Source organism: Myxocyprinus asiaticus, chromosome 19 (genome assembly GCF_019703515.2).
Source record: "Myxocyprinus asiaticus isolate MX2 ecotype Aquarium Trade chromosome 19, UBuf_Myxa_2, whole genome shotgun sequence".
NCBI lineage: Eukaryota > Metazoa > Chordata > Actinopteri > Cypriniformes > Catostomidae > Myxocyprinus > Myxocyprinus asiaticus.
In genome coordinates, this window is record NC_059362.1 from 43,967,034 (window position 1) to 43,991,778 (window position 24,745).

Consider the following 24,745-nt stretch of genomic DNA (forward strand, 5'->3'; position numbering starts at 1 on the left):
CTAATTATCAACACTAGTGTTGGGTAAGGTACTTTAAAAAGTAATCCACTACAAGCTACTAATTACTTATTTAAAATTGTAATAAAATTACTTTACAGATTACTTCAGTGAGAAAGTAATCACATAACTAATTATTTTACTTTTAAGTTACTTTTATGATACTTGTCACAGAAAATTTTTGTTTTTCTGCTCAACGAGTTCAAAATAATGTCTGTATTTCCTCCTTGTCCATTGTCACATGCCCTTCAGCCGTCACAGAAATGCAAACAGACGTACATATGAACATTATTCATACATAAATATTATCTTAGAAATATGTGATGTACTTAAAAGTAAATACCTAAAGTTATTAACTGTAATCTGATTACAGGAATTTAAAATGTAATGTGTTACCCTACACTGTAAACCCTAATTCATTTTTTTGAGTAGTAAAAAATATATTTTGGGGGGTTACCATTATGATGAATAATGAAGCTTGAGCTTAGGTTGAGGACAGGTACAATTAAATATTGTTCTACGGTATATTACTTTACTCATTGAGCAATTGCTATGCATTGTGTTACCAATTTGCATGCATTCTGCTAGTATTCACTGCTAGTTCTAGCTAGTATTAGTTAGTTAGATTTCTTCTACTTGAAGAATTTAAGTTGAGCTTACTTGGTAATTTTAAGTTCAGCCAAGAGATCAATTTAAAGTTAAGTACCATTAAAATGTATGAGTTAGCTTACTCAATATTTTAAGTTAGGAGCATTAACCTGCATGTGTAGATCTGTTTACTTAAACCTGGGAGTTTATTAACTTAAAAAAATGTATTGCCTCAATTTTTTGAGTCCTGTTAACTTATTAGGGAGTGCAGTGTACTTTTTGTACTAAATGTAATTAGATAAGAGTAACTAATCATTTTGTAGTCAGATTACACCCAACACTGGTCGGCACAAATCAAGTTTATCCTAACTGCGTGTGAAGCCATCTGGTTTGTATTTTCTTTTACCTTGCAAATATTTGTTAATGTTTTTCGAGGGTGAAGGCAAGTCATGCAACCTGCATATGTTGGCATCTGCCTAATTTTGGCTAACTTCTACAAAGTGACAAAGGAATTTGCACTGTAGAGTTTGATTGGATGCAACAACAAAAGATGGTTGATAAGAAAGTTGATAAGACAAACTAGGATTAAATGGTTATTTGCATTTTATTTCCCTTTGGCATTGTTGATCCCTGCTGTCCGAGACCCTTTCAGACCTGCAACCCATTTTTGGTCAATGAGATGGGGCACTTCAACCTCCACTTTTATGTTTAGGACTGGGTAAGAAAACTGTTTATGTTACAGTTGGCATTTTATTTAAACACAAGCAGGAATTCACAGACCTGTGACTGAAGTGTTAGTCACCAAGGAATCAAATGTGTGTATGATGTTGTTTATTTGTGTATGTAGCTTTGATTTGAAAAGAAGTGTTTATGATGAAGTGTGTGTGGCATTGAATGTGTGTGGTACTTGTGAATGAGTGTGTGATAGGTAGTTCTACGCATAAGACAGCAGTAACGCAGGATACGTCAAGCTGTGGTTTCACGCTCTGACTGTAGTGCATCTTATGGCGCCTGCTGTCTGCGTTTCACTGACTGAGACGTTCAAATCCTGAATGTCCTGAAATAGAGCCATATGCTGCATCTATTCGTGTTTGACTTGGATGAGATAAATGATTTTCCAAGGTGTGGAGAACAATCATAACTAACAAAAGTCAAAACGATTTCTTTACAACAAAGCGTGTACCATAATAGCCCATAATTATCCTCAGGCTTTGACATATGTCTCTTCATGTGATGTTGTTAGCGTTTTCCATCATAATGCTATAAAGAAAATCTCAGTTGATTCATCTATTATGTCATACAAAACTGATATGTCTGAGACATGGATTAAGATGTTTAAAGATGCATTTCTTCATCAGCTCTTTGTTTGACTGCTAATTCCTAAAATAAAAAATATTAGTATCATCATGTTAACCGCTTTTAAACTCTTTTGTACACAATGGGGTTCAAAAGCCTGGGACCACTAGTTACAATGCTTCTGTTTTGCATTGTTATAATTTAATATACGATTTTTCTTTACAAATGCTATCAGCATAATATTGTTTTTTGGGTGGAAAGTTAACATGAATTTTGGAGTGTCTTTGGAGTATTTGGTATGTTGCTCTTTTCATGACAACAAGCAGATTTGAGCTGGCACCACAACTTTGTGCAAAAGCATGATTATCCAAAATCATTTGAGGAATTTTCCACATAACACACATTGATTCTAAAAAAGTTTAAAAAATAAAAATAAAAAATACTTCGAAACTTACAGTAGCGATTTTAGCCATTCTGGAATTTCCACAAGATGAACCGTTGGCTTAGCCATGCCCCCTTTGTCCAAAACCCCACACTCCAAAGATACCAAATGAGCTTTATTGAGGCCAACACTGAGCACAAGTGGTGAGAGGGTACTGTCTGCATCCTGGAAGACTACTACAAGACACGGCCACTACAAGGCAGGCCCACTTCACATTACGCCCCCTCCAAATAACCAGTGAAATCCTGAAGTCTTGGAACAGATGGATGACACATTTGTTTGTTGTGTTCATCTGGAGTCCTGCAGCAACCATACACCTACATCTATTCATAACTCTAAACCAAACCATAACCACAAAGATTGTAAAACTGAAAAGTTTGTAAACTGAAAAGTTTGTAAAATCATTAAATATTCCACAAATTAAAAGTTCTTTTGAATTCAATCATACCGCAGTATCACTAGGTGGCGACTAGGTGGAGAAGAGAGAAGGGCAGGCATTGCTCCAAAAAAACATGTGAGCTCCAAATCGCCATTAAAGATATAGGGAGCCCCTAACCTTAACCTTTTTGGAGTTGGCGCAACCCCATTTTGGAGTAACCCAGCCCACTTTGGAGTAACCCCTCCCTCTTTTGGATATCCCACCCCCAGCTATACCTACTTGGGAGAAGAAGCTAGCAGCATGCTAAGCTAATAGGCTAACCGATTAGCTTGTATGCTAACTAGAGAAAACAGAACAGATAAATGTTTATCTTACCATTTATATCTTTTTTATTATTGAACAAGTAGAACACCTTCAGGGATAGAGTAAAGAGCACTTCCTCGAAATTTCACATTAAAAAAGTAAGTTCAGTTTATAATTTATATCTTCTGTTTAATAATATGATATGTCACATATAATTTAAAAGCTATGCTTTGTCATATTTAAAGAGTTAAGAGAAAATTTGTCATGAATCAGCCATTGCACAGGAGTTTAAAAGTTCTTGTAGCCAATAGAATCGCTTGATGATCCAAGGGGGGTGTTACGTGTAGTAGGCCTGTCGTGAAGTGGGTGTTCCTTGTTACCTTTGGACCCAGACAAATACACATGGAAGTGGTTGTCAAAAACAACAGCAGCTGACAACTGTTATGAACAACATGGCATACAAATGGCATTAAGCCTCACTAAATCGCTTCAACTACAATACTATGAAAACACGCAAAATGATTGACAGGCACTAAGCATCAGAGACCATGGCCTGCAGACACATTTTTGTTTGCTGTCACAGAGACTGGTGAGATATCTCACCATACTTATTTCATTAATATCTTTCAGGGAGTATGACCAGGGGCGTGTCCAGAATTTTTTGCCAGGGGTGGCAAAGGGGTGGCAAGAGTCGAGTAAGGGGTGACATCCATTAAGTTTATACTGGGGGGGGGGGGGGGAGGAACATTGTTATGGACCATGATCGACACGGACAGGTTAATCCATTGCACACCATCTCCAAGCGGGGTCCAAGTTGGGGTGCCAAGCACCTTAAGTAGGCCTACATTTTTGAAGTATATGTACTTTATCAGAGTATTTTCATTTTGGAAAACGTTTACTACACTACGTTCCAAAGCACACGCCGAATATTGTACTTTTTACTACACTACGTTTCAGGAGTACAAGCCATTCGTAGTTATTTCGAAGTTAAGAAATAAATAATAGTGATGTTTATTGATTTAAATGATTCGTCAGGAAACTGTTTGTAATGAAATAATTCATTCCTTTGAGCCGACTATTTTCAATGGTTGTGTCGGGTCGCAAAATGAACTGAATGATTCGTTTGTGATTCGGACTGATTCGGTCGCAGCGGTTCTCGAGTAAACATGAATTTTAGTGTTGTATATTGTAAATGGAAATCATATTTTGGTGATAAATTACCACAGATACGCAACCTTTAAATATCAGATTCCAAAAATATAAGGAACGTTAGTCCTAATAGATCATTCCTTTCAAACAATACTTTTGTACTTTTTCTCAAATAGAAATTTAAAAGGAGTAGGCCTGATTATACTTTTACTGGAGTAATATTTCATCATGTTATCTGTTCTTTTACTCAAGTAAAGGATTTGTGTACTTCATCCACCACTGGGTTTAAATAAAAAGTAAAAGTAAATCCAATATTTTCAATTTGGTTTCAGACTTTTAGACCCCACCATTCATGTGCATAAGTATTGTGCACATAAATGGTGGGGTCTAAAAGTGTTGCTTACTAAGGATTGCAAAACTGCAACACTTTTACTGCAAGGCCATGGAAACCTCAGCCTGCACATCAGCCTCCATGTTAAGGAGCTAAACTAAAATTTTGGGACCTCAGAATATTGGAACTAAATATTTATTTTACATTTTAGTTTATTATTGATGAGATGATTTTAAAACACTTTGATGTGCCAGTTGTGCAGTAGACAGCTCATTCATAGCTTAAGTCACACTGCATCTCTGCATAGAGTGCTAGCACACCCTTATTCAGAGAGGACTGTTTGCAACTGGACCATGTTACATCTCACATTACCTGCCAGGCGTGCCTGGGCTAACACATGAGTAAGAAAGAAGAGTATAGATGCTCTAGACAGGGCAGATAAGGACCAATAGCTCACTCAGCTGGGAATATACAGTCATGTCTCTAAACAGGCGCAGGATGGTAGAACGAGAACTTTTGTCCATAATTGTGGTGAATCAACCAGCTTTTTCTTCCAGGATAATTGTTTTCAGGGTGTGCCAAGTTTTATTTGATATCTCATCTTCTGTGTAAATATTCACCAGCATAGCATGTGATGTATATGCTTAGATCTACAAACATTATATAGCCTGGTGTTCTAATCTACAGTAAAATAGCTTTTGAGTAGTTTGTGGCTACCAGATGAATCTTATCATATGGGCACATGTGTTGTTTGTTTTATAAAACTGTGCCTTTTAATTAAGAAACATCTGAAAGCTGTGGAATCAGTGTTGAGTTTACTAATGTGACCCCATCTGTATAAGCCAAGATTTCCCTCTTCGAAAGTTTATAACTAATTTGCTGTACATACATATATTTATATCAAAATATTTTCCCTTTTGTAACCATGCTGTTCTAATATGTGTTTGCTGTTAAAACTTCTCTCATCATGCCTGTAATGTTTTATCAAATTAAAACCAGAAGTTAGACAGAGAAACAGCATTCAGCTCTGTGTTTTAAACAACTCGTTTCACAAAATAATGATAATAAACCTTTGAGCTGAATTTATTCCAATTTATACCTTTGCAAATGCCATGGTTACAACATTCATTTGCAAAACTGTCATATTGCCTCATCTGGAAAACAGTGTAACAAATTGTCAAAATTTGAGAGAAATATAGGACACAAAGAAGCTTGCTGAAACATTTCTGGAGTCTAATAAATAAAATGTCATGGTTATAAAAACATGTTGGCAAGAACCTGAACGAGAATGTCTATGAAATCCTTTTTCCCCCGTCAAAAATTATAAAACATATATATATATATATATATATATATATATATATATATATATATATATATATATATATATAATGCACAAAAATGTATTTGAATTATAAAAAGAACATTAACCTATCACTAATAATAATAATAATAATAATAATAATAATAATAATAACATGCTACAGTAATATCGTCTGGTGTTTATAACAGCTATAATAGTTCTAATCTACGTCTAATGACGGTATAAAAATGTAAATAATTAAATTAACCCACACTCCAAAAATATTTTTCAGATTTACGTATTTCAATTTCATAACTAATTTCCATCAAATTGAACTGAGCTCTCTAAAAAAAAAAAAAAAAAAAAAAAAAAAAAAAAAAAAAATTATTAAATTATGAAACCTTAGATATTTTACATTTTAGTTTAATTTTGTTTGATTACACAGTTCAGCTCGATGGAAATGCGTTATGTGCGTAAATCTTAAAAATAGGCTTATTTTTTGAGTTCATGTAATTCCAATTTTTAAAATCATAAATAATAGTGATAAAACTGTACAACGCAAATAAAATGTTTAAACTCCCGCGTTCATTCAACATTTCCATACACTGCACTTGAATTAGGCCTATAAAAGATGCTTTTTGTGGACTGTCAGTTTTTTTTTTCTATTATTATTAATTAGTTTTATTATTATTATTATTAGTTCTATTATTTATTTATTTAGTTTTGTGTATTTAGCAATTAATATATATATATATATATATATATATATATATATATAAAGCCACCTAAACGAAGCTTATAGATGAATGTATCGAATAAGTCCGTCAATACTCAATCTATTATAACCTGCTGCTGTTTTTATTATTTATACAAATTTAGAGTATCTAGAAATGTAATGAATTAATTGGTGGTATGATCCTCCTAATTAGTTATCTTTGCATTATCAAAGCATGAGTGTAAAATATTTACCAAAACAACAGTTTCATGTGATTGTCTGAGTTATTAATAAACTATTTATTAGTATGTATGGTAGTCAGCACAAATATTCAAGTAAACAAACATCACCACTAAAATCCTGCATAATCTCTCTGTAAACATGTTCTGTAATAAACTGACTACAGAGAAATGACCCATAGAATCGATGATAAGCAATAAGATAGTTCACTTTTGACATGCCTTTATTAAGCAGAAATCGAATTACAAAAATAGATATGTATATACTGCATTTTCTTTCAGTAATGGAGACGAAAATGAAACATGTTCATTTTCACACATAATATTTTCATGTCGTGGTGGCGAATTAGTCTAACAATGCTGGGTTATTGTCAAGAGAACAGTTCAAACAAAATGCAGTCCATTTAAAATACCAGTCAAACAGTAAATTCATATGCACCAAAAAAACAAAACAAAACAAGGCACAATTTACTGCAAATATTGCAAAAAATAAAAAATAAAAAATAAAAAATAAAACAATCCCCCTGTGATCTCCACAGCTTCAGATCCCACATTTCTAAAATGGTATGAAACATTCGGGTACATGCTTTATCAATAACTTACTGATGTGAGTCCTTAAAGCTGCACATGAACAAAAGATGAACAGATCAAACCTTTTTTTTTTTTTCTCCGGTAGTCTTTGTGTTATTATGATTCTGAGGTAGGAAGCGATAGTCCATGAACGCCACTCAGACCCTCTTGCTGATGTTTGCTCAGAGGACTCTTTCTGTCTACAGCTATAACCAAAATAGAGGAGTGTTTATGTAGCAAATAAGCCGTAATTGAGTCCTTCAGCTGAATTTTAAAAGCTTCTTCCTTCACAATACAGTCTGACAAGCTGTAGGGTCAGTTTGGAAATAAATACCAATAGTTCCTTAATTGAAAGTTGTCTTTTGTAGAACGTTTCAGCGCTGCATATAGCTCGTTTAAATTGTTTATTCTAAATTAACATTGTGGTTTTTTTTAGCTACTAATTTAACCACTAAACTTTTTTTTTTTTTTGGCCATTTCTTAACTTTCGCAGCTGAATCGTGCTTTTGCTTTTAAGTTGTCTTACCTTCTCGGGACTGATGTTTGAAGGATATGGTGCCGTGAAGGTTCGGGCTCTGTATCATGGTTCCGGTATTCGGATGGGCAAGACTCGAACCCTGAGACTGCCAGTGATGCCCATAATTACCGGTATGTCCACCGTAAACACCGTACTGATTAGTGGCTGAGTAAGCACACGCAGGGACACAACCGGATAAATTTGATGAAGCCTGAAAATGGTAGATATAATTGATAATGTCGCTTGAAATACAAATTATATTCCATATTTGTACTTAAAACACGCTGAAAATCTGTGAAAAAGGAGATAACCCAATAGCCAATATCTAACTCACTGATAAATAAAAACTCTTCTGTCAAACCCTGAACTTAAATTATTTTGAAATAGCTTATAAAGATGGCAAAACTTAAAGCAACATTGAAACTGAATTGTCAAATGCTTGTTATGAGATACATTCATAATAAACATGTACTTCATAGGTAGCCTATACGTTAAAATTACATAATATAGATAAACCATTTATTAATAAACCAATGAATTAAGAGCTTACCTGGGTGTACTTAATGTCGGGTTCTATCGGTGATTTATCTATCCCGTTGACTCCGTGGACAGAAGCGAATGAGGGTCTGTTAACACCCGTCCAGTCCTCCATTTTCGGCTGATAACTCTCGGCTCCAGCAATGGCTGTAAAAATGATTTGTACACATTATTTCGCGAAACACTGTAATGCATAATTAAAATCTAGACCTGTTTAATTTGTAAAAAAGAAATAGTTACTATAATAATAATTATACTGATAATATAATTAATTTTAAGAAGATAAAGAATTGGTCTTGATCCGTCTTTGTTGTAGCCTAATAGAATATATGTTACTCTGACCCTAAATATATCGTAATTGATTATTTAAATACGTAAACACTAATATTTACACAAACTAATATTTTAATCTCTCGTTGGCTCAGTTTGAACGGTGAAGGATGCTGGCCTAAAAGTTCTCTCCTAAACAAAATGTCTATAGGACCCCCAAAAGCCGACATTGTGAGAATATGTTATTTTGATAGGCCTATGTGCGTTTTCTGCTCATCACTATTTTCACTAAAAGTCACATGTCATATATGAAGAGCTCAATACAGATGAAACACAAAATTAAGAAGGTAATCCATGAAAATATTCGATTAGCCATCATACCGAACATTGCACCCCATTTCACCTGTCTTCTCTATTTTTAGAGAAACAGGCTATTATATCTTCTTGACCTGTCTGTCAATGGAAAACTGTCCAGCATTTGCATTTACATTTAGTCATTTAGCACACGCTTTTACCCAAAGGGACTTCTAAATGAGAAACAAAACAAGCAATTTATCATACAAAAGACAGCAATATCTTCAGGATGCACTCCAAAAAATAAATAAATAAATACATTTAAAAAAAAAAAAAAAAAAAAAAAAAAAACATATTTTTAAGATTTAAGCATTTCAATTTCATAACAAAATTCCATCAAAAACAAAAAATAAACACATTTTTTTAACTAAATTAAATTAAGAAAACTTCAAATGTTTAGGTTATTTTGTTCAAGATTACTCAGTTCAATTAGACTGAATTGAAATCGTAAAATGATTGTTTTGAGTGTGTGAATAGATGAAAACTGGAATCGTTTATTTTATATGCTGATAAGTTTATCGTTTCCCACTCATAAAAAGATAACCAAACTGTAGGCCTGTACCAGAGGCTAAACTTTGTTCAAACTTGAGCTTGAGACCGGGTAAATACCTGCGGGGTCCATGAAAGCCCGTATTCCTAATATGTTGCTGACGGTGTGGACGGAGGGCCAGGCCCGGGACAGACTGACAGACACAGCAGGGGGACTGCCCAGTTTGGACCCGGTCGGGGACATGGCGTTCGGGTAGGAATATGGATACATAGGATTGTAGGAGAGTGGAGGAGAGGGTTTGCTGCTCTCATACTGGCTCGGCTGTGACAGGTTTCCAATCTTGTTTCTTAAAATGCGACTGATGGAGCTGACAGACGGAACATTGTATTTGTCACACACTCCATCGGCCAGCAGTCGGTCGCGTATTTCCCAAGCAAATATTCCAGGATCTCCTTGTTTATAATCCCGTATACTCTTCACCACGTTTGGTGTCGTGACCCGGGGTTTACTCCCGCCTATAGCACCGGGTAAAATGGAGCCGGTCTCGTTGTATCGGGCCAGAATTTTGCTCACACACCCATGAGAGACCCGGAGCTGTCGACTTATGTCACACGGTCTGATTCCGAGCTGCGCAAGTTCGACAATCCGGATCCGAATCGCATTAGGAAGGGGTCGACCATTGACAAACACTCCACCGAGCTGGTTCACCTCACCGTACGTCTGATCTGCAAGAATTAAATACTGTATAGGCTAATATAATAAAAAGCCATGTCATATTTACATGCATTTGTTTATAGGCCTATATTAAAACAGATGGTTTAAGGAATAAGAAAATATACATGAATAGTTCCATGCATGGGGAACTATTCATGTATATGAAAAGTTTTCATGTATATATATATATATATATATATATATATATATATATATATATATATATATATATATATATATATACACACACACACACACACACACACATGTGATATAGGCCTATATATGTATATGTGAACTATTTATCGAATTAATATCGAAACGCTGTTTAATTCTGTTCAAAACTGATGACCTATATCCAATATTGTAACCTATATATTCCTCACTGTTATCATACAATTTACGCATTTTGTTTTCTAAAAGGATCTGTAGGTACTTACCCATTTGCATTGTAATATTTCCCTATAAAGCGGTTCCTCTTATTTAACCTTTAAAAGTTGCTGCAGTTTTGCATCATTGGAGAGAGGTTTCCCCGTATCTGCCGGTAAGGACTGTCCTGTTCGTATTTTTAATGGTTAAATTGCCTGAGTTTTGTACAGGGTACGTTTTGCAATAATCTTTGATCCACTGGAGAAACTGCGTCCATCCAGCAGACTGGAGCGTGCGCTCAATTTGACGCGTCACAGACGTCAATCTCACTAGACAGTTCGTTTAACTCCGCCCCAATTGTCACGTTGTGCCTCATTACGTATATACTGCTTTTTTTTTTTTTTTTTTTTTTTTGGCTTTTGACATTTTAGGAGTGACTTTGCAAAAGTTTGAAAAATGAAAGCAATAATCAAAAAGTACATTTGAAATGAAAGTGGGCATTTAGCCTAATCAGTCCTGTTTTACAGTAGTGATTATCGTTAATTTTCCTCAAGAAAACGTACTGAACGTAATGCAGAAAATCGTGAATAAACAACTGTGACTATCGACTATTCATAGGCTACTTTCAAAAGAGCAACTCAGACAGTAAATTTCAAAACAAATGTCACTAATAGGCTATACTACGTCGTTTATTTCTATACCGAACACATCTTAACTGTCAGTCAAAGCAGGTGAGGACGTTTTTATATGTTGCGTACAATCTACATGAGGTGAAAGCAAGGATTAAAGGGATAGTTCACCCTAAAATAAAAATTCTCTCATCATTTACTCACCTTCATGCCATCCCAGATGTGAATGACTTTCTTTCTTCTGCAGAACTCAAATGAAGATTTTTAGAAGAATATTTCAGCTCTGTAGGTCCATACAATGCAAGTGAAGGGCAACCAAAACTTTGAAGCTCCAAAAAGCACATAAAGGCAGCATAAAAGTAATCCAGTGATCCAATCGGTCTTTGGGTCAGTACAGAACAAACTCTAACACATTTTGTACAGTTCATCTTGCCATTGCAGTCTCTTGGCATGATTTCAAGATCGATAGATGGCTCTAGGAAGCGTAATCAAGCTTAAAATCATGATCGCCAAGGAGATTGCAGATGTCAAGATCTATGGTGAAAAAAAGGGTAGTATTTTGGTCTGTTCACAAAAACTGACTGGATCACTTCAGAAGGCATGGATTAAACCATTGGAGTCATATGGATAACTTTAGCTGACTTTATGTGGTTTTCGGGACTTTAAAGTTTTGGACCCCATTCACTTTGGATACATACAAAGAACAATATTCTTCTACAAATCTTTGTTTGTGTTCCAAGTTAAAAGATACTTAAACTAAAACTTGAAGTGAATATGCATTAAATGTGATGTGACTGAATTAAAAAAGCAGCTGACTGTCATATAAAATCTAATGCACACTGTCTCTGTAAAATGTAGTTTTCTTTGATCTGGCTTTTAAGAGACACTTATTTCAACAGCAACTGCAGGCGAATAAGAAAAACATGACAGCGCCGCCCTCTTATGGCGAAATTACAAACATTGCATTGCTTTCTGCTGAAGGGGCTACAACACAATGTTGGACTTCATTATTACGTGCAAGGATAAAAATTACAGTAATGAATACTGCGTGGTTTAACTTGAATAACTTCTGAGTGTGCTGAGTGGTCATGAAGCTCTTTGAAAGCTTTTTTGGGCAGTGTTTCTTTAATTAGTGGTGTTGCATTTTATTTTATTTTATTTTTTTATTTTTATATATTTATTATTTACATTGGCAATTTGATTTCTGCGGACAGCTGTCAACCTTATGAGGGCAGACTATTATACATATAGTTTGTCTTCTATAAAATACTGAACTAATATAATTCAATGTGGAATCTGTCAAACTTTACACGAAAATGTGAACCTAAACTTATTGATACCGTTACTTAAAGGTGCTGTAAGCTATTTTATTATTTCTAAACCTCAATAATCCAAGCAGGTATAGCTTCAGGCCGGAGACCTCCAAATGAGGGCGGAATCTCCAAGAGAGGGCGGGGTTATTCCAAAATGGGGCGGGGTTACTCTAAAAGGGGGTTGCGCCAAATCCGAAAGTGAGCGTCGCTTCCATTCGTGGTTAAGATTATTTCATATAAGAGTATTTCATTAATATCTTTCAGGGAGTAGAAACATTTTCTGCATACCATCGCTTACAGCACCTTAAAGCAGTTATTGATAAATCCCTGACAAGACTACATACTGTATTTGTAGTCATATACATTAGGATTTCCATACTACAGTGAAAAGAGATACCATTGGTTCTAACTTTGCGTTTGAAATGAATTACATTTGAGGAAATCATACAGTAAATTAGAGAATAATTAAAACGATAATACTGAAAAAAAAAGTATTATATCAAACTCAACCTGTGATGTACATATCCATTGCGGGAGAGGCACTCTGAAATGGTAGTGACGTTATTTGTCTACTAGGAAGAGTAATAATGAGTTAAGTTATTATGTATCTCAAGAACACTTGCACTTGCGTGTAATTTACATGAGGATGTGCGTTACATTTAGCCTACATCCAAAAGCAAATTTATCTACACGGTATGGAACCCAAGCTTAAAGTGCGACCGAAGTCTCTTTTTTGTGTGAATTGTTTACGTCATTATTTTATGTTTCATCTTAAAAGCCTATGCAAAATATCACGTTAATGAATACATTTACAGTGCATTTTTAAAATGTTTTCTGCTGGTATATGCAGAGCTCCAAAAAGGGGCATGAGCTCCAAATCGCCATTAAAGATACAGGGAGCCTTTCCCTTACCTGAACCATGAGTGGAAGTGACGCCCCCTTTTGAAGTTGGCGCAACCCCCTTTTGGAGTGACCCCGCCCTCTTTCGGAGATCCCGCCCCCATTTGGGGGTCTCCGGCCTGCAGCTATACCTACTTGGATCAGTGGGTTGTGCATACCAAACGGCCCCAGAAGATGGAGACACAGACAAGGGAAAAGTAATGTGTAGGCAGGGGGCCGCTCAGTCCGTGTATGGGTCATTGACAAATAAGGTTGTCCGAGGTGATAAAAATTTACAACACATGTGACAAGTTTGTAGACATGTAATCTTTGAGTTCATGTTTTAACAATTGTTTGAAAAACATTTATAGCATTTTGTAAAATTAAATAATAATAATAATAATAATAATAATAATAATTTAATGACTTGAAAAATGTCATTTGGTGCAACCATCAAGTAAAATGTATTAAAATAGTTTCCTTGCACCATCAATACATGAGTGTACACAACTTCATCATTAATTTTTCAAACATATGTTTCAAGGTGAAAAATATTTTGTACAAATATCATGAATTTTTAAGTCAAGACTAGAAGTTTTCTCATGGTTGCACCAAACAGTCTGAACAAAATCTGCATTTTCATAAAAATGTCAAATTATTGATATTTAATGATATGACAAAATAATGATTTGTTTTTAAATCTTCACACACAGTCTATGATGAACATGTTTTCAATCACCGAGTTCAAAGTCATTTTGATTATTTTTTATTTTTTTCTTTCTTTCTGGGGCTTAAAGTAAAAAATGTCAAGTGTTGCAACTGTCCGGAGACAGTAAAAACATTCAAAGTCTCATTAAAAGCTGAAATTCTTGAGAAAAGAAATGTTGGCATGAGTTGTGCTGAATAATCTATTATTATTGTTTCTTTAAAAAAAAAAAAAAAAAATGCAGTGAAACAGTTTTAGTTTAAAATAAGATTAATGTTAGAAAAACTTTTGTCCACCAAATCAAAGTCATGTAGTGTAACCAACATGTATAGAAATGTTGTTGACATGTGACAAAAATCATAAAACTGAGAAGATCTCTTTAGACCCACATAGAAGAGGTGTATTCAATCTCCTCTTTGGAGTTAGCATAGAAATGTGGCTGGTTGCTGCTGTCACATTCACTCACTAGATGACACTCTTACTCAGTATTTTAGCTAGTTTTTAATCGTTAGCTGTGTTCGTGTAGCATTGGGTATAGATGCTGTTCATGCACATTGGAGATAAAAGAACTCTTCTTGCCCAGTTTCTTTAAAACCCAAAATTGTTTGTATTGCATTGTAGATTTTGCAGAACATTTATAGAAATACAGTTTTCTGTAGATCTTTTCTGAGGTGTCAGCTGTGTGGTTTTAAGGCCCCATGCATTCACAGATCCATTTCAATGCAACTTTTTAAAAACATTCTTGAGAATCATAAAGATATTGATATGTAGGCTACACTGGCGGCCAAAAGAATGAATGTCCTGACTATATTTTGTGATCAGTTGAATGCCACTTTGGTGAATAAAAGTGCCAATTTCTTTCCATAAGAATAAAATCTGTACATTATTCCAAACTTTTGGCCGCCAGTGTATACTGTACCTCATGCCTTAAGCGTCCAATGCATATGCATTAAACTCTCACCCTCTCTATGTGTTATGTGTAGAGGTTTTGCCAGCCAGTTAAATGCCAGGTCGTTAGTCATGGAAAAGTATATGCATGAACCGCCGAACGCAGAAAATAAAATTATATCTAGATGGTCATAATTACCACAAAATATATTTTAAACCCTAAATTATATCGGTATGAATGTCTAATTTGGTTGGACAACCAAAGCTCTAAAACATGAATGAAGGATTCGTTCACTGAGGGCAGCTGAATGCCATGACAACAAGGAGCAAGCGCACTTTTAATTTACCAGTTTGAGAGTCTTGTGTGGGGGCGTCAATCAACCATTATTTCTGCGGCCCAAATAAATGCAAAACCTGATTTAGCACAAAAACTTCCAGAGGGAGCCTTTCACTGGCATTGTCCAGAGCTTAGCTCTTGGTTTGTAGATGTGTTTGCTCAGCCCGACCACCCATGACGCACGCAGAACGCACTGAACATTCACATCACATACAGAGACACCCAGATCATTTCAAATGACATAAATGAAAATAAATTAGGCGTTTTAAGCCGCCTAATACACAAAAAGACAGTTCTCTTGTCTAAATTATCATCAGAAATACGTTTAGATTTTAGGACATAGAATTTGACATAACTGTCTTTATAGGCTACTGCATTCTTTATTCTTTTGCATAGAAATCTTGGGTATGTGCTAAGACACATTTCATTTGGAAATAGTAAAGTTGAAGTTACAATTTGTAACAGAAAACAGTCTTTTGACAATTCGTACAAATTCGTACGAGAAGGCGAAATGTTAGGATCTCAGACTTGGGTCAAAAACGTACGACGTTTAGACCAACCAATCGCTTCCCTTGTATCCTTCTAAACCCTGTTATTTCCTTTCTTCCATGGTACACAAAACATATTTAGTTTAGTTTTAAGTAGGGTTTGGGTTCATATTAGGAAAAATCGCAAAGGAATATCTGTGTTTACAACAAGATGAGGTAAGCATATACGTATGATTGGTCAGTCCAAAATTCGTACATATTTGTACGACCTAAGTAAGATTAGGATTCCTTCATGGTATTTTTACCACTTTTGGCAAAGTTGAGGCAAAACTGAACTTACACACACACACACACACACACACACACACACACACACAGAAAATTTACAAATAAAAAGGAGAAAAAAAATAAATAAAATAAACCACTTATTAAACAGTAAATTATGGGCTATTTCAGCATAGTCGCAATCAACAATACTAATCTTTCAAACAAGAGAAACTTGCAATACAGCAATGCCAATAAATATCAAATCTACTGTCTACCTGTAACATTTTCTATAATATAAATATTCCATTGTAACATGTATCGGTCTAAAAATAGCCTAAATGCTTTAGGTTTTGATTATGCTTAAACAGTAGGCCTATACAGTGTAGTATGTCAATCAACAAAAAGCTTTTAAGCACCAGACTAAGTATCAATGACCTGCACATCATATAACATCAAGGAGGTCAGTAACAGGATTTTGCTCTTGTTCTGATGCATTTGGTACTTAACTTAAGCTCTAAGCAAAATATTGACCCAATAGGTTTTCATCATTTGGCCACTTGCCATTTTAATGACTCAATCAATCCCATTTCAATATGAACAGTTCATCATCCACGACGATATAATGCTTCCAACCAATCACATTTCAAAATGTACAAAGTGTGCAAGTTTTAAGATAATTATAACGAAGGGTTTCCATTTGTGACACGAACGCTTCTGATATGTAAATTTGTGGGGGCGTATGGTCTCACCCCCTTTGCTTGTTTAAGCCGTGTCACCTCATCACACTCATGCATTTCTGATGCTCCATTGATATAGGCAGAACTCGCAATTTCAAACCCGTTGAAAGTGCTCAGGTACTTGACTCGAGATCTGCCCTCGCTCGTCAAGGCCGTTTTTGCGGTTTAGGACGCTTCTCTGCGGGTCAAATATTCATCAACGACCTTAAATGCACCAGACTAATGGATTGGTTTGGTCAATAACTATTGCATCCGAGGAGCATCTGTGATCTGAGACTGAATCAGATTCAGTTTGTGCTTTCCAACCCGACATCTTCATTTTTTTTATTCACCTGAACACTTTGGAGAGATGTTGAGATACAATACCTTTTCCACAACATATTAGTTTAAGAAAATGTCTATAAAGACTTTAAAGTCAGGGTTCTCTGTTCGTGATATTTTGGACCTCCCGGACACGAATGATGAAGGATCGGTGACTGAAGACACTGAAGATGAGGCGGATGAAGAACTTAACCACAGTCTTCCTGGAAATAAGCAGCGCGCATCCTCCAGAGATGCGTTTTGGCCCGGATCTGCATGTGGCCATCAATATCCATGTAAGTATTTCTATTTCTATTGACGTGTGTTAACCAAAACCTATGGTGTAAAAATGCTGCTATTTTTCTATCGCAATATGCTTGTTTTATTATTATGAAAACGTAATTTTCCCGGATTGAAATGGTTTACTAAATGTAAACAAAATGACCACAGTTCTACTAATCGCACATAAATCTGTTATATGACCATATATGAGCATATTAATAAAAATATAGTTCAAATAATTGGCCATATATGTACATATTCGAATTCCTATCATTTATATAGTGGATAAAACATATGTTACATATATGAAAAGGGCCATTTTTTTTAGTATTTTGAAATATACGTTGCATTTATGTACAAGTTTGCAACTTTTTATATCAGTGAAAACCAAATGAACATACAGTATGTGTTTTATATATTACATCAGATTTCTCTAATGCTGAGATAAAACATCCAGACTGAATTTATGAATGAATAGCTTATGATCATTATAGGCAATTGATATAACTCACATCTTATTAATTGTGATAAATTATAATATTCGATTATTTTCAACACCACCAGCAGCATCTCCAGACGATTTAACACCGGAAGATCGAGACAGAGAGAGTTCAGAGGACTCTGGGGCCACAGGGAAAAAGCGCAAAAGGAGGATCTTGTTTTCAAAGGCTCAGACGTTTGAATTGGAGAGATGCTTTAGGCAACAAAGATACTTATCAGCCCCCGAGAGAGAACATCTCGCTAGGGTGTTACGTTTAACCCCAACACAGGTGAAGATATGGTTCCAGAACCATCGGTATAAAGTCAAAAGGGCCCGGTCCGAGAAAGGAATGGACCCGGAATTTCTGGTCTCTCCAAGGCGTGTGTCTATTCCCGTTCTAGTGAGGGACAGCAGACCATATCATGTTTTCAATCATCAGGACATCACCGGTACCTTTCCAGCAGGTGCACCATTTTCTGCTGTCCACATGAAGCAATTCCCCCAAATACAACACATCGGTCATAACATCTGCTACATGACACACCTGACAGCTGTCAGTCATCTATCCCACTTGCAGCCATGGTCTTGGTGAAAAGGTCCATTGAGAGCTTTTGCGTAACTGAACTTTGAAAGTATGCGTTATCTTTCCCAGTTGTCTCATTATAATTATTTATAGTGTGGATATATGTATATTTTGTTTTTCTTTTTAATGTCTTTTTAATGTGCTAATGTTTTATTTTTCTATTTTTTTTATTTTTTTTATTTTTTTTATATCTTGTCAGTTCTAAGATAAATGCATACACACTGGCACCATCTCGTAAGAGTGCTGTTTGTAGATCTATTTATGCATCACAATAGCATCGAAGTATCAAAATACTATGTAAAATTTTGAAACATTATGCTGAGCATGACTAAAGATTTAAAGGTGCAATATGTCATTTATTTACTGTACTAAAGCATAAAATTAACAGAGATTTAGGAAACATGCTTGTTGAAATACTGGCTTCTCTGAAAACAATGCTACAGCCAGTATATGCTACTCTGAAATGTCTGTTCCGGGCCGAATTTCTGTTTGTGTTTTGGCCTGTGTGATCCCGCCCACTGCCCATTTCCCAAAAGAATTTGACACCCGGGTTGCCAGTTTTGCAAACACAGCTCGCTTGCAGCCATGGAAGCCAACAATACATAGCTAACACTGACAGAGATATAAAAAATCCACATGAGCTGGTTTATAATTAGCAAACAATAAAAACATTGCAAACATACACATTAGCTGATCAACTTACAGTGTAAGGCTTGTCGCTTGCATTGTCAGTTTTCTCTTTCCTGTTGCGTGTCCTCAACCTGGCAACACGCGTGAGCTTCGAGTCTGGGGAGGAGTGGGTGGGGGAGACAGCTCTCTCCAATATTTTGAATTTGGACTGCAGTACCAATTTCAAACGCTTGATGTCAATGTTACATATTGCTCCTTTAAGAAATTATTTCAAAATTGTTTCTAAGCATTTCAGTGGTTTTCTTTTTTATTTTAATTGTATACTGAAATTATTCCGGCTAACATTTAATCAATATTTTTCTTTTTAACAGCGCACAAGCGGAATTACTGGATTGTTTTGTGTGGATTGTACTCTGCAAGATAAAAAAGAAAAGAAGAATAAAAATTAAAGCTTTGTTTGGATGTGTAGTTTTCTTAAAGAGAAATCGACAAAAGATAACTTTCTTTCCAAATAGTTATTAAAAGATGTGTATTAGCTACATTTAGCCAACATTTAGTCATTTAGCAGCAAGGGCGTAGCAGCCCTGGGCACGTGGGGGACATGTCCCCCGCACTCTTTAAAAAGGTCATTTTTGTCCCCCGCACTTTTCCAAGCTAAACCCATACCAAGTCCAAATGGTGGATATGTATACAGTATTCTTTGCATTTTGTTACTTTGGGCTGATTGAGTGACCATCCAGCCAATCACAGGTGAGTTTCATGAGCCGAAACAACCCTTACGTAATAGGCTATCAGTCAGACAGTCTAATCAACACGGCTCCATTCATTTCTACAAAGTTGCTTTCAAAAATGCTCATTTATCCATGTTTTTTATCGGCATTGATGTTGATCTAAATGAATAATCTAGAGATGAGGAGCACACAAGTGAGAGTTATTTATCGGTATATCGTTCTTGATTGGCAGCATTATGTGAAATGCACTGCAGAAAACAAAAACAAAGGACAATCCTTCTTTTAAGCACACATTGTAAGTGGAGTTTATGTCAGTGCCTGAGTCTTCATTAAGTTATGCTTTTTACATTATTTTTGTGAGGTAATAGTGTGATCGGTTGTTTTTGCCAATTTAAGCAGATTACTAGATCTACGTTAAATATGTATCATCCTATACATATAGATTTTCGTCTAATATTGCTCAAGTGACAGAGTTCATAGATTAAAAGTAAAACCAACTTGTCCTTTCTTAACATTATCATTTATGACTGAGACAAATAACCACCCAAAACAGTTTTCCCAATATTGTTGGACTGAGGTAGCCATGGCTGTTGGGAGCAGGTCACTCTGAGTGCACTTCAGTCTTATTCGAGGATTTTGTGGTAGGGGGTGAGGGAAGACGTGAACGCCCAGATGTCTGTTATCATGGTGGCTTTGGCAAGGATGGGTGAGACAGGGAGAAAAGTCACCTCGGACACATTCCCATATGAAGAATTCTTCATTCCTCCATCCTGGGCCTCTGTGGCTGATGAGGAACTCGAAGTCTGATCATCTCCATGAGTTTCTTTCTCCTCCACTCCAAATCTGACCACATGTATACTTAGTTTCCCACTGCTTGCATTTCTGTGCTCCATGAAAAAAGACACCAGTTAGTTTTTGGTGAAAGTTTTCAGTACTTAAATTTTTTATAGAGTCTCTCAAAGACATATTCCTGAGTGACGTCTTCAATCCAGTTCCTTTCCATTTCATCCCCAAGTTGAGTGTCCTCATGTACTTTTTGCTTGATCAGAGCAGTCACTTGAGTTTGAAAAGCCTTGTCTGATAGGTTGGTCATCATCTCCCCAAAGCTGACTAGAAATTGTTCGATTTTACCTTCTACAAAGTCAGACCTGAACCTGGTTGCCTGAGTCTCAACAGTAATGGAGAAACCAAGGACACCGGAGGTGTTTCGGCAGGTAGGGTACACCTGATACCCGAGAATTTCCTTTGTTCTCAGGAAATCAAAGCAGTGCGTATCCTCGCAAGTTCTTCAGCCCCGTCTGATAGTTTACGGTGACCTCTGAGTTAGCGTCCTCTTTATTGAGGGACTGGACTTTACATAAGTGGGGCTTCTGTGGTAACTCCACCACTCGAAACATTACAGGAGGTTCAACTGGAGGAGGTTTATATTGCAGCTTCCTGTAAGATGCCAGGAAATGCATATGATTACTGTAGGATTCAGTTTATCACTGAAGATGTGTTCTCTATTGCAAATATCAATGTCATAATGTGTCATATGTGGTTGTTAAAGGCATAGTTCATCCAAAAATTGTAATTCTGTCATCATATACTCACCCGCATGTCATTTCAAACCTGTATGACTTTCTTTCTAATTCAGAACACAAAAGGAGATATTTTCAATACAACGGCAGAGGAAAGTGCCTTATTTTAAAGCTTAAAAAAAGACCTAAAAGTATCATAAAAGTAGTCCATGTGATGTGTTATATTTCATGTCTTCTGAAGGCCTACAATAGGTTTTGATGAAAAACAACCTGAAATTTAAGCCATTTTTCATTGAAAATCCTAATGTTGCGCATTCATGAGCGCTATGAGAAAAGCTCATTCAGAGTGGCTTGCGTTTTTTAAGCGTGAACTTGCACTGTTTAGCACTAAAAACAACGCAAGTTCTTGCATGAACGTGTGCAGACATTTAACAAATGCAAAACTTGACTAAATTCACTGTAACATGGGGATAGGAATCATAAGGAATTTAACGATTCCGGTTCCGATTTCTCTTAACGATTCCGGGTTCTTTTTTTGTTATTAACTATTTTTATTGATTCCAGTGACAAATTAAATAAACATGACAGAAAATACGGAATGAAATTTTATGAATTATATGAAGAACTTAAACCTTTCCCTCCGAACATTCCTCAGAACACGATTACCATTCCAAATGAAGGACTTCGCTATGCTATCAAACTGCTTGAAATAAGAGAGGGGGACATCTATATGGAGAGACTGTAGCAGGTAGTTAAATTTTGGAATACAATTCATTTTAATAACATTAACCTACCCAATCATTGATAAATGTAATAAAGCCCACCCACCCACATCGCTCGAAAACCTTTTTATTAAAGGGTCAAAATGAACTCTAACTAAATCACACAAATTTGCTAGGAATAAAATACTCAAATACTTAATGCCCTGTTTAGGCCACTGGAAGGCGCCTGGCTGGAAGGCCGTTACTGGACAGTACACTGTAAAAGCCAAAGTTTCGGATTTAGACTTTGTATCCTGAGAACTTGGAAAAGGAATTAATAATTCTGTGGAGGCAAGGCATAGATCTAGTAGGCTCAGAGACAAATAATAAAATATAATCTGCGTAAAGCAGAAGCTTATGCGCCACACCTCCCGCCATCACCCCTGGAAAATCATCCTCCTCTCTTATCGCGGCTGCTATAGTTCCAGGGCAAGACAGAACAATAATGGGGAAAGAGGGCAACCCTGTCGGGTGCCCCTGTCCAGAATAAAATAATCTGAAATTAATCCATTTGTTTGTACCACCGCTACCGGGTGTCTATAAAGTAACTTAATCCATCCAATAAAAGTGTTCCCGAACCCGTATATTTCCAAAATCTTTAAAAAAATCCCATTCTACCATATCAAATGCCTTTTCAACATCAAGTGAGATGGCAGCGACCGGAGTCTGATCATTCGCCACTGACCACGTGATATTGATCAGATGCCTGATGCTATCAGAAAAGCTGCTGCCCCGAATAAACCCCACCAGATCTATATGTATAAGAGATGTCATAACTTTACTTAATCGGTTAGCCAAAACTTTTGACAATATTTTTACGTCTAGCTGGATCAGGGAAATTGGATGGTAACTCTTACACTCGCTTGGATCTTTGTCCCTTTTAAGAATCAGACTGATCCGGGCTTGTGTCTTGGTTGGCGGAAGCTTTCCATTCTTTAATGCTTCTGTGTAAACTTCTAACAAAAGTGGAGCCAGTTCTGTAGCATAAGATCTAAAAAATTCAGCGGCAAAGCCATCTGGCCCCAGAGCCTTGCCTGTAGGCAAGGCCTTAATTACCTCGCCAAGCTCTTCCAAGGTTATCTCAGAATCAAGAGAATTTTTTTTGCTCAGTCGTCAGTTTAGGAAGTTCAAATGGTTCCACAAAATTTCTAATATCTTCATCAGTAGACGAAGATGTAGAGCTATTGAGATCAAGATAGAATTCTTTAAAAGCATTATTAATATCAATGGCCAAGGTACATTTTTCACCACCAGCAGATTTCACTGAGGGAATGGTAGAGAAAGACTCTCTCTGCTTTATATATCTAGCCAAAAGCTTCCCTACCTTGTCCCCCGACTCAAAGTATGAGTGTCTTGCCCTGAATAACCAAAACTCTACCTTCTGTGACAAAATAGTATTATATCTGTATTTCAATACGGTAAATTCTCTGAGGCCATCAGAAGACATTTGGCACTTCAGCTCTGCCTTGGCATCTTTAATATTCCCTTCCAGTTCCATGAGTTCTCATGCTTTGGATTTTTGGGTGAATGATGCATATTGTATGATCCGACCCCTAAGAACTGCCTTAAGTGCCTCCCAAGCCACGCCCACAGAGGATATTGAGGACCTGTTGGTTTCCATATAAACATTAATTTCAGCCTTCAGCATTTGTTGGAATTCAGATTTGTGCAAAAGGGATACATTAAAGCGGCAACTATATGATTTATTTTTCTCCGTATGTGACAAAACCTCTAAACTCACCAGGGTGTGATCTGAGACTAAGATGTTTCCAACTGAGCAATCAACAACAGATGAAATGAGGGACTTCTATTCTAGAATAAATCTTATGGACTGATGAAAAAAAATGTATAGTCCCTACCAGATGGGTTCAAAAGTCTCCAAATATCTGTAACACCAAGATTTTTATACATCCTGAGAAGTGTCAATGTTGCTCTAGGGGGCTTGCACACTTTTGCTTCACTATGATCGAGTCCATCAAAAGATTAAAGTCTCCTCCCAGTTTCATATCATGAGGGGTGCCAGCGGCTTGCAACATCCCTTCAAGATCTATAAAAAAGCCCTGATAATCAAGGTTAGGTGCATAAATATTAGCCAAAATCAACCTTTGCCCTTGAATTTCTGCTAAAACAACAATGACTCTTTCTAATTTATCATTAATCTGTTTGAGACATTTGAACTGTAGATGTTTACTTATCAATGTAATGACTCCCCTGCTCTTACTTGAGCCAGCACTAAAGAAAACATGTTCACACCATATCTTCCCAGATTTTTCAGCTTCCTGCAGGGAAAGATGCATTTCTTGAAGAAACACAATATCATATTTCTTACATTTAAGAAAAGAAATAACCTTCCTTCTTTTTATGAACCCATTCACATTCCACGTGGAGAGAGACAATCCACTCATATTAACATTTTGACATATTAGAAAAAATAGATTGTGTCAAAAATACAATTATAAAGACAACCTTCCAACATTAGTGCAGCAATCAAACCCTGAATTTCCCCCCGAAACAAACAAACAGAAAAAAGAAAAACGTGTGCATTAACCCCATCCCTCTAAACTCAAACAGTCCATGTATGCCTACAAGAGCCCCCATGACAACTCTGCCATCGGATTGCTCAAGTCCGGTTCTTCTGAACAAATTTTGT

General features: G+C 36.2%; 2 protein-coding genes across 3 annotated transcripts in view; one reads left to right on the plus strand and one right to left on the minus strand.

The window, feature by feature from the left end:
* The window catches only part of pax1b (paired box 1b), a 37,248-nt gene extending 26,399 nt beyond the window's left edge, over positions 1-10,849 (minus strand). The window contains exons 1-5 of one of the 2 annotated variants that reach the window (XM_051644445.1): positions 10,635-10,849; positions 9,600-10,205; positions 8,380-8,513; positions 7,839-8,040; positions 6,944-7,518 (exon numbers count right to left, since the gene is read on the minus strand). In XM_051644445.1, the coding sequence (XP_051500405.1) occupies positions 7,430-7,518; positions 7,839-8,040; positions 8,380-8,513; positions 9,600-10,205; positions 10,635-10,644 (1,041 nt within the window). In that variant the 5' untranslated portion in view covers positions 10,645-10,849 and the 3' untranslated portion in view covers positions 6,944-7,429. Of the gene's footprint in view, positions 1-6,943; positions 7,519-7,838; positions 8,041-8,379; positions 8,514-9,599; positions 10,206-10,634 lie in introns of those variants that run through there. The other variant, XM_051644446.1, reaches the window with a different exon arrangement.
* Positions 10,850-17,201: 6,352 nt separating this feature from the next.
* nkx2.2b (NK2 homeobox 2b) lies at positions 17,202-18,462 on the plus strand. The gene is made up of 2 exons (XM_051644494.1): positions 17,202-17,401; positions 17,946-18,462. The coding sequence occupies exons 1-2, from the start codon at positions 17,202-17,204 to the stop codon at positions 18,460-18,462; spliced, it is 717 nt and encodes a 238-aa protein (XP_051500454.1).
* The last annotated feature ends 6,283 nt before the right edge of the window (positions 18,463-24,745 follow it).